Source organism: Astyanax mexicanus, chromosome 8, assembly GCF_023375975.1.
Source record: "Astyanax mexicanus isolate ESR-SI-001 chromosome 8, AstMex3_surface, whole genome shotgun sequence".
In the NCBI taxonomy this organism is placed as follows: Eukaryota; Metazoa; Chordata; class Actinopteri; order Characiformes; family Acestrorhamphidae; genus Astyanax; species Astyanax mexicanus.
In genome coordinates, this window is record NC_064415.1 from 10,978,858 (window position 1) to 10,996,519 (window position 17,662).

Here is a 17,662-nt window from a genome sequence, read left to right on the forward strand (position 1 = left end):
GATTGTGCGATGATCACAATGAAGTGTCTTGGCAATGTTGATTTTAGTCATGCCTTGACCTAAACACTCCACAATTTGTTGCTTCTCAGCAGCCGACACATCCTTTTTCTTTCCCATTTTGGCTAAAAATGTAGGCTGCTTAATAATGTGGGACAGCCTTCTTAAGTAGTCTTGCCTTTAATTGGACACACCTACCAAATAATTAGCACAGGTGTCTGCAATTGCTTTCAGTGATACAAAGAGCCCTGACACACATCACCATCGATGAGTTTAACTGACAAACAAAAAAAATCTTACCTTATCACTCCTAAACACTTTTTGCATAATAATTTGGAACACAGTGTATTTCTGAAGGTTATCTGAAGGAAAACATCTCCCAGGATATTAACCATATTATCAATCATACTGTCATGTAGTGTCTCCTAATTAAATTATGACCCTTGATCAGATTTTTTTGGTCATTAGTTACATTGCAGGATAAGCCAAATTGAACTATATATGTTAGTTTTGTAAAACTAGCTTGATACTAATAAAAAAATATTAATGCCATGACATGTTAGACCATTCATTTCAACCACCTGAATCTAAAAAGTGGATTTTACAAGTTAAAAAAAAACAGTGGAAGTAATTTTTGGAACTTTTTGGTCCATTTATTATACATTGTTTATTTTTAAATATTTTTACTTGTCTTCCATTGAAAAATATTTTTTTCCTTCTCTTGTAAAAATAAATAAATAAATAGTTTGGAGAGAGAACATATTTGCATGATAGCAACAGTATTTAAAATATATACCCAAACAACAATGAAAATATAAGTCAGATTTTGCTTTTAAATAAAACTGGACATCAAGCTAAAGCAAGCTTTTTGCCCAACTTTATCTTATTGCCCAAAAGGGTTATATTTATGACCTTTATATCAATTTTTTCCCCCCACAAAACAATCACATTATTTGTCAAAAATCTGTTATTCATTTTGAAAGACACAATTTTTCACAGGCTGTTCAGTGAAACACAGCAAAACTTACTTGCACACACACACACACTTACTTTTCAGGAACACCCACTAAATCCACAAGAACCTTGGTTTCCTAGGAGCTGGAGCTGGTTGTGGTTAAACAGAGGATGAGGTCAAATCTGCAGTCAGTCAGGCCGATAAGTAGCACCGAACGCTTGTTGTTTTTACAGATTTATTCACATATTCCTGTTTTCACTGGAGCCAGAGCAGGGCAGCAGCAGACCTGGACCCTGTCCAGAGCAGGGCTGCGGACAGCAGAGGCGACGGGTTCTCGCTCCTGGAGTGATTGAGTCCGTTTGGCCCGCTGACACGGCAACGCATTACTCATCTTCAGGGCCGGGGTCAGGCGGGGTTAGTGCTAGCGCCGTGTCTCTGCCTGTTACAGAGATGTGTTTAAATGTTGGAGATAGTGGTATAAAAGAAGGGCAGTTAGAATAAATGCAACAATCTGTTCTGACATGAAAGACCATCACTGAGGACCTCACATACACCAGTTCACTCATCAGCTGGTTCATGCAGTGAGCTGGAATTCAGCTTGTAAATGATGTTCACTCATACATTTTTAAACAGTTTCTGCTTTTATTGGCCCTGAAAAGATCATGAATTAGTAGTTCCTGTGTTTTATCTGACTTGAATACTGTGTCTACCAGCTTATTGGTGTCTAGCTTACAGCTTCCTGGCAAAATGCAAAGAAGAGGCAGAGCGCATCACTGCTTTACTTGTCTCTATCCACTGGTTACCTGTAATATAACAGATTAAGTGTAAGGTTTTATTGTGTGATTATAAAGTCTTACATACTATAGTATCTAGCTATATATCTGTCCTCCATTGTTTTTACTTGATTGCATTCCTCAAATCTGTTGCTTTTAGCCTTTTCATGTTCCTGGCTTACAGGTTTACGGTTTTTAGGTTTACGGATGATCTGAAATTTTCAAACTGAAAATAAATGTATATATTTTTAGTAAGCTCACTTGGGCACGTGACTGTCAACAAACTTTACCCCTTTTTTCAAATAATATACATAATATGCACATCTTAAATTACCTTTGTCGGAGCACAAACACTTGGAGAGCCCTTCTAATGAATGCAAAATGCAGCAAGTTGCACCCCCCCTTTGCTGACACTGATGTGCAGCCTCTCTTCAGTAGATAAACATGAACCTATAGCCATCATGCCTAATGGCATCAAACTAAGTGTATATAAAGCCTTGCAGCACTGAATTATGTTCTCTGGAATAGTTGAGCTCAATTCTATATTTTCAGTATCAATTCAGGAAGGTGATGTGGAGTGTGGGTCACCCAACATTGTGACCTCACTAACTAAATGCAGTAAAATCCTTACTTACTGCAATGTTCCTCTAAACTCCAGTAGAATTCCTTTCCTGGACAGTAGAGATAGGATAAACTCTTATAATACCTTCAATTTCAGAAGAAATATTAAATTGAGTGTCCCAATACTTTGACATATATCATTATAAAATATTCTCTCAATAGCAGCTGATCAGCTTGATGATGGCTTGTGAAAATCCTCTTCTCACCACCGTGTTCATGAAATTATGAGAAGACTCCAAAGACACTGACGCTAAAACATGCTACCTACACCTGTCTGTCTACTGTTTTTGGTCTGCTTAACACCCTGTCACACTAAACGAGGTTACTGAGGTCCGCTACCTGCTCTGCTGCCGCTGCTGCAGAGAGTTCCTTTGTCTTCGGCTGGCCGAGGGTGGCATCAGCATGCCTTAATTAAAACCCTGAGTGATGAGCTGGAATGAGCCGGAGATTCGCTCTCGCTGTAGCACTCTTGCAGATGGCACAGAGCTCCGCGACTGTGCACAGACAAGCCAGAGGCTCATGGGACACTAGGACAACAGAAAATGGTGGGCAGATGTCATCTTCAGGCATTTTAGCTTAGCTCACTCTGTATGTTAGACTGGCCAAGTTTGCCTGTGTTCTAAATTCTAATTTTACCTTAGATTTTGGGAAAGCAAAGCAATGCTGGTGCCTTAGCTTTTGTCATGTTAGAAGCTATGCATTACACATGCTAGCAGCATCAGATAGCTGTTATCTCTGCTGAAAAGAACAAAACAGTGGGTCAGGATATGCTAGCATCCATCATGCTCCACATGTTAGGATCATTTCTTAATGTAAAGTAGCCTAGCTAAATCTTATTTTGGAAACATAAAACTGGTGGATTACTGTAGGATGATGGCACCTGGACACTGTGGATCATATATATTATTTTAGACATTCTAGCCATCTGCTGATGCATGTTTTAGCATCAGTAGTTAGCCTGTAGAGCCTGTAGACACTATATGAACAAACGTGTTGGAACACTTGTTTCTTTCATTGTTTCTTCCCAAATCAGGGGTCTTAAAATAAATAAATACATTAATTATAGCATTACTGGTGGCTCATTAAATATAGGGTTATTCAGGTTTCATTATCCAGGTTTCCCATCATTCCAGAGAAAACAGTTTCATTGCTTCATACCCCTCTAGCCCACACATTGCATTACTCAATAGGTAGGTTGTAGGTTCAGATCTCTCTGCTCCACAGAGCCATATTGTAACGCCTTGTATGATGTATTCTGGCTTTATACATGTCGTTGCTGTCCAATGAAAAACAAGAATCTCCAGAATAACCACTTTATAGGAGAGAAAAAAAACTGTCAATATAAGTCAATGTAAAATGAGTTTATTTCAAGTAATTTTGGAAAATGTATGCTGGCACATTCATCAAGAAAATTTGACAACAGTGTAAGAGACTGAAATTTAGATACTTTTTTTTATTGGACAGTGACAATGTTTTTGAAAATGCTATCACTAGACTGACATAATGTGAGCTGGATAACTTTTAGACTTGCACATCCTTCATATTAGATTCTTGTCCCCATGTTCTGTGTGCTAGAATTGTTAGTTAGCTTGTAGCTGTCTAACTTGCTCCATCATCTCTTACTGGTATACACACCGCTCTGTGGACTAAAAGTATAGCTTTCCCTTTAGGTTTCCAGACATGCTAGCATAACCAGTAAGCCTATAGTTGCCTTAAGCTGAGCTTATAGTGGTCTCTGTTCTGTAATGCCCTCCCCCTGTCTAAGTGCTGTTCTTCCCGATCTCTCTGCAGCTGTTTCCCGCCTCCTTTCCCCCGTTCCAAGGGCCCCCTGAGGCACTGTGCTAAGAGGCCTCGCTCTGGCCACTCCTGAGGCGCAGGCAACACAAGAAAGCCCTCTAAAAGCCTTCAGGGGAACAGCACATGACTCAGGCAGCTGAGAAACACAGCTCAGAATGGGCACGTTTTCTCAGCCTTGTATAGTACAGTAGCACTGTAACAGGCGCAAGACAATGCTATTGTGTTTCTGGGTCCGATTCTTGGTGTAAATATTGTGTACACTGAAGATGTATTGCAGTACATTGCTGCAAGTGCGGGAAACAGCTCTGTGTCGCCACATGGTTAGGCGAGATCACAGTCTGTCAAATGGACCAGACATGCAGACGTGTTTTTGTGCGATCCAACTGCTGCTCTCTGTAGCCTTTATTGAGTGCAGTATCATGTATCATGTACAGTAGGGATGCTTGCAAGCGTACTTTGCTCAGTGTAGCCAACAGTGCTGGTGTCTATTATTAGCCATTACTATGGGGAACATGTTTTGTTTGACTGGGTAAGGTTATGGAGGAACCTGAATTCTTCCCTTTTTTTTGTCCTATTGATCCAGGCTACAAGGTACTGTGTAACGTATTCCCCATTTTAGCTTAGCCAACAGTTTTTAACAATTTAAAGAACCCCCTCCTCACTTCAGGCTGTTTCCCCGCTGAGACGAAACTGTGAAGATACACCTTTGTCGCGTCCCACAAACCCAGCTGGCCAGTCTATCGGCCCACTGTATCGATAAGCGCCAGAGAAATGGGAGCTGCCAAAACCAATGATTCCTTAATAAATCAACAGCCTCTTCCTGGCCCTGCAGCTTCTCTCTCTCTCGCTCTCTCTTGCTGTCCCTCTCGCTATTGCTCTCTCATCCTCGTTCCCTCGCTCTGCAGAGCCAAAATCTAACCCTCCATAGACATGTAGCCATGTTGCACCTGTTTGCATGGGCCTTGCCGGACCCCTGCTAAGCTCTGCCCCACAACAGCTCACACTCCCTCTTTCCCAAACTGAACCCTCCACCCCCACCCTCAGCCCCTGAACGCGAGAGTCCTGGGGGATCCTGCCGCAAGATGATGTAATGGCATGAAAGGAGAGGGCTAGTCGCTGTGGCAGCACGCCAAGCAGTGGCTGACGAAGAGGAGTGGAGAAGGGAAGAGCAGAGCAAGACTGGGCCACATCAGGGGTTTGTGTGTTGGGAGGGGTGCTCTATCGATCAGAGTAAACTTAATTTAGTGGAGAATTGACTGCTTAGGTTTGGCCGGCCACCACTGCTCAGCGCATTGGAGGAACAGCGTGGGATAAAAGATCGGAGGGGGGAGAACAGGGACGGGTGAAGTTGGGGAAAAAGGTACTTTTAAAAAGTGGCAAAGAGCCGTGAACAAAACACTGGAGCACTGCCTGGTTGTTCTTTAGGGTAGAGAAATACTTGCTGTTTGACCATATGTTCGCATAGACAAGCATCCACATTGTGAGCATTACTATTAACCACGTAGTAGGCTTGGATCTTTTTTTAAAGCGTAGTAATGTTTTTGATCAAATCAATGCAATTTTTTAGAGACCTTCAATTTCCTATGATTGGTTCTGTTCACCACAAAATTATTTTTTAGACAGACCTCATTTGGTCTTGATCTCAACATGGCTTGTTCTGAGACTAGTTTAGATTTACTGTGTTTTAACGCTGTAAAATGACCATACATTCACATACACAACTGATTATATAGTGAACATGACTGTTCACATACTACATTTGTTACTGGAGGTTCCACTAGAGACTTTTGCTTGCATTAGTGCCAACAACACATTATACAAATGTGGGGAAAATGCGGGAATTAAGCAATGTAGACTTACCTGCACTGCTGCAAACATTTTTGAAAATATCCACAACTAACATACTTCACAGAGGCAGAATATGTGAGGTAGATAATAAACATATATATGGAAACAGCAAGTATATCTCATCTGTTGGGTTGGTTGAGGTGGTTCTTAACTTCAAAAGGAATTCAATGTAAAATAATTTAAAGTAATTTCTGAACATTTCTATTGGTCTATTCATCATAAATTTAGTTTACACAGTATTTTTACAATACATTGATATTGGTAGGTTAGGTTTTGCAGTTGGACGTTTTGCCACTTGGAAGCCTCCTTCATATCTGTTTAATGAAGTATGTGGTACAATGTTGTCTTATATCTGATAATACTCACAGAATGCTCAGAAAAAATCATAATTATCATAATAACAATGTTCTATCGTCACATTGCCTTGGAGGACTTGTATTAAACAAGTGACAGAAAGTCGTGAAGAAATACAGAAAGAAAAAGTCTAAAGAATAAAGTCAAAAGTAATGAAAACCACCCACAACTCAAACCACCTACAAAGCTCAAAACCGAGCATGACTCAGCATAATGCCACTGGTAGATACTGGGATTAGTCCTTCTGATTAACTGTAAAAAAAACAGAGATGATACACTTGGACAGGATCTGCAGTTGTAGTAAGATAATAGATCATCAGTGTTATGTGGATTTTACAACATCTATTTATATCAATGCATTAATATCTGAGCACAAAGGATGAATAGAGCGCTGGACAGGGAGAGTACTACAAAATCTATAACTTTAGGTGGTGTATATTTATAGTGAATTCTTATATGAATAAAAGATGTATAGGATATAGATGATTTTGTTTTTAGATTGTGTACAATATAGTAGTTTACTAATACTTTATACAAATGAAGATGATATATAATGCTAACATTAACATTTAATTTACTTTTTTAAATTGGGAACGATTAATTACAACAGCAGTATACAGCTCTGGAGAAAAAAAAAATAAGACCACTTAAAAATACCATATTTCATCAGGAGCGGCATAAAGTTATCCAAAAGCAGTGTGTAAGACTGATGGAGGAGAACATGCCAATATGCATTAAACTGTAATTAAAACCAGGGTAATTGCACCAAATATTGATTTCTGAACTCTTAAAACTTTATGAATATGAGCTTGTTTTCTTTGCATTATTTGAGGTCTAAAAGCTCTGCATCTTTTTTTTCAGCCATTTCTCATTTTCAAAAAAAAAAAAAATAAATAAATGCTCTAAATGACAATTTTTTATTTGGAATTTGAGAGAAATGTTGTCTGTAGTTTATAGAATAAAACAACAAAAATATTTTGTACTCAAATATAAACCTATAAATAGCAAATTCAAAGAAACTAATTCAGAAACTGAAGTCTCTTATTTTTTTTCCAGAGGCTGTATGTATCACATGACATTTACATGGTATGTAATATTTAATGTACTACAGTTATCATTTTTAATATTTGATTTAACTTTTAGTTCATAGTAACTAGCAAGATATGTGTATTTATGGAAACTTTATGGAATTTAATACCAATAATACATATTTTATAAAATATATAATGTAATTAAATATCTAATTCTGTTCAAATGTATACTATTTACTGAAAATGTAGCAGTTCTGTGGTGCTGTTTGTTTTGAAATTGACTGGAGTCTTTCTGGCAATTGCATTATTTTCCAGAATAGGCCCACTGGAACAAAATCCAGCCCACCGTAATGAGGTCACTGATTTTTCTGTGGGAAAAGCAGAGCTTTGAAGAGAATCTGCGTAAAGTTTAAACAGAAGCATGTGAAGTTTGCAAGCTGTTTTAATATAAAATGTAAATGTGAGCGTGAGGTTTAATATGAGACGTCGGTTCGAAGTGCCTGTGGAAAGTGTATGGTGTGCTTACGCGAGTGCGGCGTGTAATCTGTGTTCATTGTGTTATGGCTCTCAGTGTGGCATTGATTTGTTCTGTTCTCCAGGCTGTGGTGTGTCTCTGCAGATGGTAATTTGGAGTGGGTGCGATATTACGCTCTCCTGAATTGAATCCGCCGTGTTTACACAGCAGCCGTGTATTCATCACCAGATCAGCTGATCCAATAAATGTAGGCAGCTCTGAAAGCTGATTTAAATGTGGGTAATAATTGAGGAGCTTGCAGCTGGAGTGTCCTCTTACTGTACGCGCCTCGCGGGCAGCCTCAACCTCAAAGGCGAGCCAGTTTGTTTTTTTCATCCTTTTGTCTTCTCTTTCTTCCTGTCTTCCCCTCTTCTTTTGTATTCTTTCCCCCCCCCCCTTTCTGCAGCCTGCATGGCTGCCGCCGGAGTCGTTTAACACTGTCCTTGAGAATGCCTTGAGAGAGCGAGAGAGGGGGAGAGAGAGTGAAGGCATGTTTAAGGGAAGAGGTAGACTGTGCCTCATGTCAAACCCGCTGCTGCCCCATGAGGCTTTATTTTCCCCTTTAATAGCTGTTACGAGCCCTACATTATATCCAAAGAGCCACATCCCTTTGGGCTCTGAGTGCACTCCTGAACGTACGTGTGTGTGTGAGTGAATGTGTGCGCATATATATATATATATACACACACTCCCCCGCACGCCAAAAAATGCCTACACAATAATGTGGGCAGACACACACCACATTTCATTCCCCTCAGTAGTTTCTCATTCTCTCCCTGTCTGTCTCTTTACCTGTCTCGCTCTCAAACACCCTACATTTTTTTCCTCTCTTTTTTCACACAAAACCATATTTAACCATCACAACCTTTTTTTTATTAAGTCACTTTCGTCTTCCTCTCTCTTTCTCTCCCTCACACACACACACACACGTCTCATATACCTACACATTTTTTTTTGTATAATTCTATCACTTCTCCCTTTCTGTCTCACACACACACACACACACACACACACACACCTGCACATTGTTTTGCATTGTCACTTCTCTCTCACACACACTTTTTCTCTTTTTTTCTCTCTAACATACACACATCCAACTAACAGTCTTTATTTTCCTTTATTCTGTCCTTCCCCTTGCTTGCACACACCCTTGCTCGCTCAGTCACTTTGCAGCGCTCCGTGTCAATATCCTGCCATTTGAAGTCCCCCCGGCCACTGGGGCTGATGGGTAATGGCCCGCATTCGTTAAGGAAGTCGCATCAGAGCCGTCATGGGAGGAGGTGAAAGAGAAGGAGGTGTTTGGAGGGTTCTCCAGAACGAGGAAGGGAAGGGAGGGGAGGACGGGTGTCCGGGGAGAAGTCTGCCTCTGACCCCGCCCCCCTAACGTCAGGCTGCCTATTACCCTGCCTGTCCCGCCTAATCGGGCCAGCTGAGAGGAGAGCGGAGCTGGGTTTTAAACGCTTTCCGTACGGCGACGAGGGAAAGAGGAGCGCGAGGTGGATTTGGAGATGAATGATGGGGATCATGCCTCGGGCCCAAAGCTTCAGAGACTGTTGAGGAGAGAGAGCAGTGTAGTGAAACCACACAAACACTGAGCAATGTAAATCTGTGCTCAAAGTCAGGGTGTTTCTGCTTAAAGGACATAAGCCTACTTTAAACAGAGGGAAGAGGGGAGTGTATACAGTGTATATATTAATTTTATAATACTGACTATGGACTTCATAGCTCTTGAGGCCAACACCTGTACCATGTTCAATTCAGTTGTACAGTTCTAGCCAGACACCACCATTCACAATCAATACAACCCACTTCACTGTCTACCGTGGGTGGTAACTTTAGCCTTTCATGACATATTTCCGGTACACACACACACAACACTGTGGATTAAGGAATGGTAAATATCCACAAAACTTTAGAAATAGAGACCTCGAATCCTATAATTAATTTCGCCTTGCAATGAAATAATACCTTATAGAATTAAATTTACGTACTGCTATCCCATGCCTTGCATGTTATTGTTCAATACTATTATAACTTTCTACTTCTCAAAACGGATATTAATGCAAAATTCTATAGCATTTTTGCCCAAATAAAGTAGCAGTTTGTTTGTGGTTCACTACCTGTAACGGGGGAACAGCTTCTGTCATTCCCATTTTAAGGAGGAATGCTGATACTGCACTATAGAACATTATAGATACTTTAGAGGAGCTGCCTGAGACCACTCTCCACTGTGCAACACTGCATAGCCCGAGGCTTATTAAAAATATAGGATAAAAGGGTTATTTCACAGGTCAAAAGTCGATAGTAATATAATGTTTAATACTAATAATTTATTAAATAGCTATTAATAATAACAGAATATTGGATATTTACTTAATTAGCATTCCCTAAACACATTTCTGTTGGTTTAAAACAGAAAAAAATAAATAAATACATCGTAAAATAAAAAAAAGTAAACTTAGGCTTACTTTTTTTTATTAATATTAATTTGGCAGTTGTTTTACATTGTCATAATGTTATGAAGAACGGACCAATAGAAATCCTGCACAATGATTCGGAGCAATATTTCTTTTTTTACAGTGACTTCCCCTGAAAGTTAAGGTTTTTCTTTCTACTTTAAAGCTTTTTTTTATTATTTTTTTAGATATGGCCCAGGATTAACTGAGACTTTTAGGTTTAAAGATTTTAAAATATTTTAATATTGTTTTTGGGTGTGTGTGTTACTGTTGCTAATGTATTGGTTGATATGTAAATGGATCTCCGTCCTACGCAAGTTGCAGACGCTGCAGTTGTTTAGCCTAATAGAGATAAGCTGGTGACAGGTGCGTTCAGTCCAGGCCAGCTCAGCGAGTCCGAGGCCGTGTTTTAAAGCCAGCGCAGCAAGTGGGGCATGTAGTTTGCATTAAAGGGATTAGCAGCCACTTCAAAAGATGACCTGGATTCTGCCCACCAGGGACCACCAGTTCCACGCTCCCCTTTAAAGAACCTCCGTATGGCACAGCTCCCCTGCCACTGCCCACTGCTCTACTCTGTCTCTGCTTGTGTGTGTGTGCGCGCACTGCCTGGTGCACAGGTGTACTTGTGGCTTTGGTCCATGCACAGCTAGGGGGTATTGATAAAATTGTATGAAATAACAGTATTTTCCACACATGCACCTAGGCAAAGACTAAGTTCACATCTAAAGGTCCTGAACAGAGTCAGAACCAAGGTTCTGGTCTGTTCTATACTGTATATTTCAGGGTTCATACACTTTTTACCAATACATTTTCATGCCTTCAAAGCTAATTTCCATGACCATATGATTTTAAAACATCAGTGCAGACATAGACAATAAAACAGAAAAACACCTAAAACTATAATCAAAATTGATTATAGTAGGCCTTAAATGAATCTGATAATGTTGACACACAATCTTTAATAATAAAATGTGTCAGATCCTGAAGCTGATGTTTTTGTTAGCTCAAAATAGATTTTCTCCCATGATAAATGGAAACGCAAAGGATTGTAGACCAAATTTCCATGACTTCTCCAGAACTGTCTGGGCATTTTCATTTTCCCAAAACTTATCCAGGCCTAGAATTTTTTTTTTTTTTTTTTTTTAATTCCATGACTTTTCCAGGTATTTCATGACCGTATGAACCCTCATATTTGGTTCAGTTTGCTTAGGTTCCCTGCTGCAGTTAATGAGCAGACCAAAGAACTTTACTACGTTCTGACATCATTAGCTATTTGGGCTGTATCTCTTTATACTTCATATTCATTGGTTTGTAGAAAATTATCACAAAGTGTTATCTCAGGGGATATCTTGGGAATGCTCACACCTGTAGAAATTGTGAGATGTGGGTACAAAGATGGATGGCTTCTGGCTAGAACTGTCCATGCAACAGACAAATGACTAATAATGAGTGGCAGAAGTCATGGAACACAACACTAGTTCAGTGTATTAATTAGTCATTTTTTTTTAAATGACTTAAAAATAATCCTATTGCTTTTAAATAGTAAACACAAACACATTTGTTACAAAAATATTAGCAAGACTCAATCTTTATTCGATTAATTTTTAACTGCTCTTTAAAAAGCAATCTGGATCATCCAGATGCCATCCTTTTGTAATTTCTCAATGCTGCTAAAACTAAACATTACTCTGTGTTTAGTGACATCAAAAACACGTGTACCACAAGTATAGATGTCATACCACTCAGCACAACACACAGCTGTAGCGAGAAAGAGTAAGAAAGCGTTTGTGTGAGATCTTTGTGTACACTTCATCAGCGAGTCATCTCAGAAGATCATTTCCTCACAGGTTCTGCTCAACATGCAGCGTTCCTTACCTTTTGTTTTTTCCCTAACCTTTTGATTTCATGGCTGGGTAGTTCCAAGCAGGCGCGAGGGCGACGCTTTCGCAAACAAAACAGTGGTAATTTGTATGCAGTCACCTCCACTGATAGATCTGACAGTTGCTTTTGTTTCTCGCATCACTTCTCTTAGCCCTGAATTGAAAGTGCACATTAATACGTGATCCGTCGTGTGTGTTTACTGGAATGGAGTGCCTGAAGGGGAAAGGAATTTCAGAAAAACAAACAGGGAAAAGAGGAATTATTTTAGAGCTTCAGTTTTATTTATTATAATATATTTTCCAGCATGACCTGAAACTGATACTGCATTTTATTTTCCACTTAGAGACCACCTTTTCTTTTCTGATACACTCAAACATAATGTTACAACGTTAAAGGTCTAAATAACCTTCCTTGCACTGTAAATTAAAAGTGGTTCTTCAGTATTATTACTCAAATCTCCATATTTTTTAAGAAAGTGCAAATATTTAAATCTACTGTACTGATACCATTCTACCATTCCACCAAGATTAACTTGCTTGTTCTGGACCAAACCAGAATCAGGTCCAGCTTTTATTTTTATTTATTTTAAGTAACCCAATATATAGTATTATTTGAAAATATATCCCAGCTTACCCATTTCTGCACACACCATTTTCTATTCCAAATTATTAATTTTGAGCAGGTTTCTTCAAACACTGTAGCTACATTTTTTCCTCCGCAAACAAAGCCAATTAAAACTGTTATTTTTTTAATCCCACAATTTGTAGCAAGCTTAGCAAGAACACCAGGTGGCTGTTTAAACATGATGTAGGACTATAGCTGCCATCTTTACTTTGGGCAGTGAGGGGAAAGACTGAACCCTCCTGTGTGATGGGCTGACCAATAGCAGCATGACTGCATCTGTTTAGCCAATAACTTCCAAACCAGCTATTTTTCAAATATTTTTTTGGCACAATATAAAATATATAAATATATTTTATAAACATCATTTTTAATATACTTGAAATAATCTTGATACTGTTATTAGTTTATTACCGTAGGAGGTCCCCAAATATGTTTTCTTTTTTTCAGTTTTGCTTTATTTGCTGTCTTTTGAGAAAACACAGACCTTTAGGAATTTTTACATTAAGGCACTTTTTAATTAGAATTGAGAGTTGATAACTATATTTCTCTACTGTATTTAGGTCCACAGAGCTTATACACAATTATGGCATCTGCTTTTTTAAACAATTTTAGGTATAAATAGAAAAAAAACAGTTTGTGCCTGCTCTGCTGTCAATTGACTTTCACTGAACAAAACCTTTTAAAATAAACTTGAAAATCAGCCACTTGAAGCTATTTCAATTTTCCCAAACCCCACAAAAAGACTCATCAGATCTGATTTTTGTTTTTTCTTCCGATATCTTAACCAGCATTTCTGCTGTTGTCAGCCCAATACCATCACCTATTAAGAGCATATAACACTTTCACTAAGCAAGGAGAACAAATCAAACAGAATCGATTTTCAGCAAAGGTGTGTAAGATATCAGCTTTTAGTTCTATAAAGATATCCCGTCAGTATCAGTGTTTGTTGCTGCATGTTAATGTGGTAATTAACGGTAATTTAGTGGTTCTGAAAAGGTTTTAAAAAAAAAAAACAGGAAGTGAAAGGGTAATGATGATATTATTCACCTCGTTCTGCTCACACAAGGCAGGCTACTAGCTGGTTGTCATGGCCACAGCCATTGATCCCTGGGCGTGCGCCTTTGGATTGAGATGTCGGTGTGTGTGTCAGAGAGAGACAGTGCTGGCATGTCACTCGGTGCTGCAGCGTTCTTTACCGTGCCGCATTGGGCCTAAAGCTATTGATCTCCATGCAAATTTGACTCTATTCTTTGCTAATTGGATTTAGATAATAAGAACGGAGAATGAATTTACACATCCTGCATCCTGGTGTTTGATGAAAGGGACTGGGAGGCTGAACTGTGGAAAAATAGCACCACTGTTTCAATGAAGAAAAAAACTGTTGCTTCATGGTTTAAATATGGGGTTATTTATTACCATGTCTTTAAAGTGTATACGTAGGTCTACACTTGAGTTCAGAGTTCTCCCTCATACACATATTACTCTTATAATTAACAGCAAGTGCACTCACCCTAAAATAGAACCCTGTGGGACTTCACAAAATATGCCGAACTGTTAGCAAATAAATAATAATCTGTTATGAATGCAGAAAATACTAATTCTAAGGTTCAAATGGTTAACTGGTTTTCCCCATTAAAAGCAAATAACGTATAATAACCTTTCTTGTTTGATAACACTACAACAAAGCATCAGCCACTACTGATATTACTAATTTTTTTTTTTTTTAGTTTTAAATTAGAGCGCCCGAAACCATTTACATCTGGTAACTACATATGACAAATGTGCAAATAGACTTTGGGCTGTAATTTTTGAATGTGTCTTTGAGGGAGAGAGAGATGTGTGTATAATTGCTACACAATATGAGGGGGAATATGCTGGGATTTGTATCTATTTTCTAGGGAGTATTTACACCTAGATATTCTAATTACAAATATACACTGGGTCTTGGGATAACTATAAAGCTCCAGCCAGTAAATTTCTTTACATCATCCCATTATATACAAAACATTTGTTTGCTAAAACAAATGGCTTGTATACAGGTAATATTGAATGCATTTATACTTGCATTTTAATGTGGCTTGGACTTATCCAGATATATTTCTGATACTCAGGAAACTACTACCCCACAGAAAGACACACTGTCATACTATCATAATACAGAGATAGGATAGATTAAACTGTCTAACATTAAAGAGGAATCTGGTGTAAAATGGACTTAAGGTGCAGCGTGAGCGTTTTTTGTACAATAGCTCACTTCAGTTCTCCATCAGCATTCCCAAATACATCACTTTGAGCTGATGCTCCCAACAGGCCTACAATGCTAGCGATATGGGCATAGCATTGCTCATGCAAAGAAATTGCCATTATTAACAACCTCAAAGTAGCTCCACACGTCATTGGTAGGAATCTGAGGGTCCTGATATATAAACCAAGGCACTGAGAACACTGAAAGTGCACAGATAGTTTATTTTAAAAAAATAAATAAATAAAAAGACTGTTTATACACAAAGTACACTGAAGTAGTTCTCCGGGTGCTGCTCTCTTGAAATTAAATAATGAAAAGTCATCTGATGTGCACGAACGAATAGGTATGACGGAGATACAGATTACAAAGCTGTTGCTGACAATCATAAAATTTTATGCATTTTCACAGAATTAATTTTGCAAATCTGTTCCTCTATTCTACCTTTGTCAGTAGACTTATCCTGAATTAATTTTAGCATGGCAGTGCCCAGACAACTACCTGAAGGTACTGTGTGTATAAACACTTTGCACCTTCAGAAGTTCTCAGTGCCAATGAAGTGTGGAGATTAGGGGTGTAAAAACAGGCGTTTCTTTCCATGGGCAGCACTATGCAAATGCTGTATTTTGGAATGCTGGGGTTAAACAAAGGCTGGCTATTTGAAAAAAGCTCATACCCATTGTCATGTTTCACTACACCAAGTCCGTTTCATGCCGGATTTCTCTTTACAGTAGTTTGGTTGCAATAAAACAAATGTTAGCCTGCTACTCTTGCTGTACAAAAAAAAATAAAAATCTTAATATAAAATGTGAAATCCTGATAAATGTGATTGTTGACTTACATCTGTGCTTCCTTTTCTTGTCTTCTGGAACAGAACCACACGCTGAGCCAGCACAGCAGCTAAGGAAGCCAGTCTGAAGAAGACGACAACAACAGAGAGTCATGACTGACTGCATCTGGACCCGAATCAACCAATCATTGTGCTCTTTTGTCAATTTTTGCACTGAACTTTTCGTTTCAGTAACAAAAATCTAAAAAAACTAAGAAAAAAAAAAAAACAGGATTGAGAGCAAGAAGGCCAGTGAGAGGAAGATCTTTGTGAATCTCGGTGTTTAATATCTGACCATATTTGTAAATACTGTTCTCTTTCTGTGTTACTGTTTGTCAGCTCTTAAGCGTTCTTGCGGTTGCCATTGTACATACTGTTTGTTTTGAGGAGAGAAAAAAGTATTAAGATTTGTCTAACCGTTCCGATTGGACGAGCCATCAGCCGGAGACCTTCGGAATCAGAAGGTTCAGAAGGACATTTTTTAAAGGCGCCGACAACCGTTGTAAGTCCAGACGTGCGTGATGCATCCTGTCAGACCCCGCGGGATGGACTGCTTGATCACCAGCATGGCCTGTGCATTCATACGTCTGTAAAAGTGTTTCTTTTTTTTAAATGAAAGACAAAAACGACACACCTCAGTTGAAGTAGGTGGAGCCATCGTCATGGATCATAAAGATTACAGAGACTAAAGGACAGAGAAGATACTTGATATATGCAAAAAAAAAAAAGAGAAACGTTTCTCATTAAACAGAAAAGATATAAAAACAAGCTCAAGGCTTTGTGATGGCGAGAACTCACAGCTTTAAAGCTGTATTCGAAAGCCCACTGAAGCGACTTGTACATTTCTGTTATTAATGTTTACCCCTCGCCTGAAGTCCGGATATGACTGGAACCCTCCTCCCTCTGCCTCTTTGTTCAGGGCAGTGTGCGATGAGGGAACGGATAAATTCATGCTCTTCATTCTCTGTTTCGGCTCTGTTCTGGCTGCTGTCATCATTTCACAGTCCTCTCGTGAGGTTCTGGCCACAAAATCTAAAAAAGAAAAGAAAAATAAGTGTTCTCCCAATTTCATAAGTCATTGCTGTTGCTATGCTATTGCTCTATAGATGCTGTGAGACATCATGCTAATATGTACAGTATACTCATGGATCTCTGGTATATACCAGTTTTGCATTAAGTAAATCCTGAAATGCACTTTTATAACACTCCATACTTTCATGGATGTTTGTGTTGGGAAAAAGGCGCTCGACCAGTGACTACCGACTCAGCCACAAGACTTTGGGAAATCAAAAATTTTACCAAGGGCGACAACTTCTGGTGTTAATGGGGAGAAAAATGTTATATACAAATATTTACCGGGGTCTGAATTTGCTAGACCTCTTTTTTGTGTTCTCATGTGATGAAAACATTAAAATTGTATGATGATTTGACTGCGGTGCTGTGAGTTTTTGTGCATTACACACTCAAATATTGAAAATTTATACAACTGTTCTAGTCTGTTATTCAGCTTTTAAACAGCTGTTTATTTGGGAAGTAGGACTATCTGTATAACAAGTAGTGATTTGATATAGGTCAGTGGGCCAACCATTTCCAAATCTCTCCACAAAAAGTACTGGTAGTCACATTTAAATATAACAAGTGTAGTAATTTAATGTATCATGGCCTATCGGTCACTGTGCAAGGCTTCTAACTGCTAATTCTACAGCCAAATGAATGTAGATTAAGTATCATAGTATTAAG

The 17,662-nt window shown here is 38.8% G+C and overlaps 1 protein-coding gene and 1 long non-coding RNA gene across 10 annotated transcripts in view; one reads left to right on the plus strand and one right to left on the minus strand.

The window, feature by feature from the left end:
* Window positions 1-17,348, plus strand: part of LOC103026130 (zinc finger protein 521) — a 250,362-nt gene extending 233,014 nt beyond the window's left edge. For all 9 annotated transcript variants that reach the window (XM_049483079.1, XM_049483080.1, XM_049483081.1 and 6 more), the window contains one exon: window positions 15,968-17,348. In XM_049483079.1, coding sequence (XP_049339036.1) covers window positions 15,968-15,997 — 30 coding nt within the window. In that variant the 3' untranslated portion in view covers window positions 15,998-17,348. The remainder of the gene's footprint in view (window positions 1-15,967) is intronic.
* LOC125804007 (uncharacterized) lies at window positions 350-4,124 on the minus strand. Its single transcript, XR_007440524.1, has 3 exons — window positions 2,983-4,124; window positions 2,686-2,873; window positions 350-1,391 (listed from the first exon to the last, which is right to left on the minus strand). It is a non-coding gene; the product is annotated as an uncharacterized LOC125804007 (long non-coding RNA).
* Window positions 17,349-17,662: the final 314 nt, after the last annotated feature.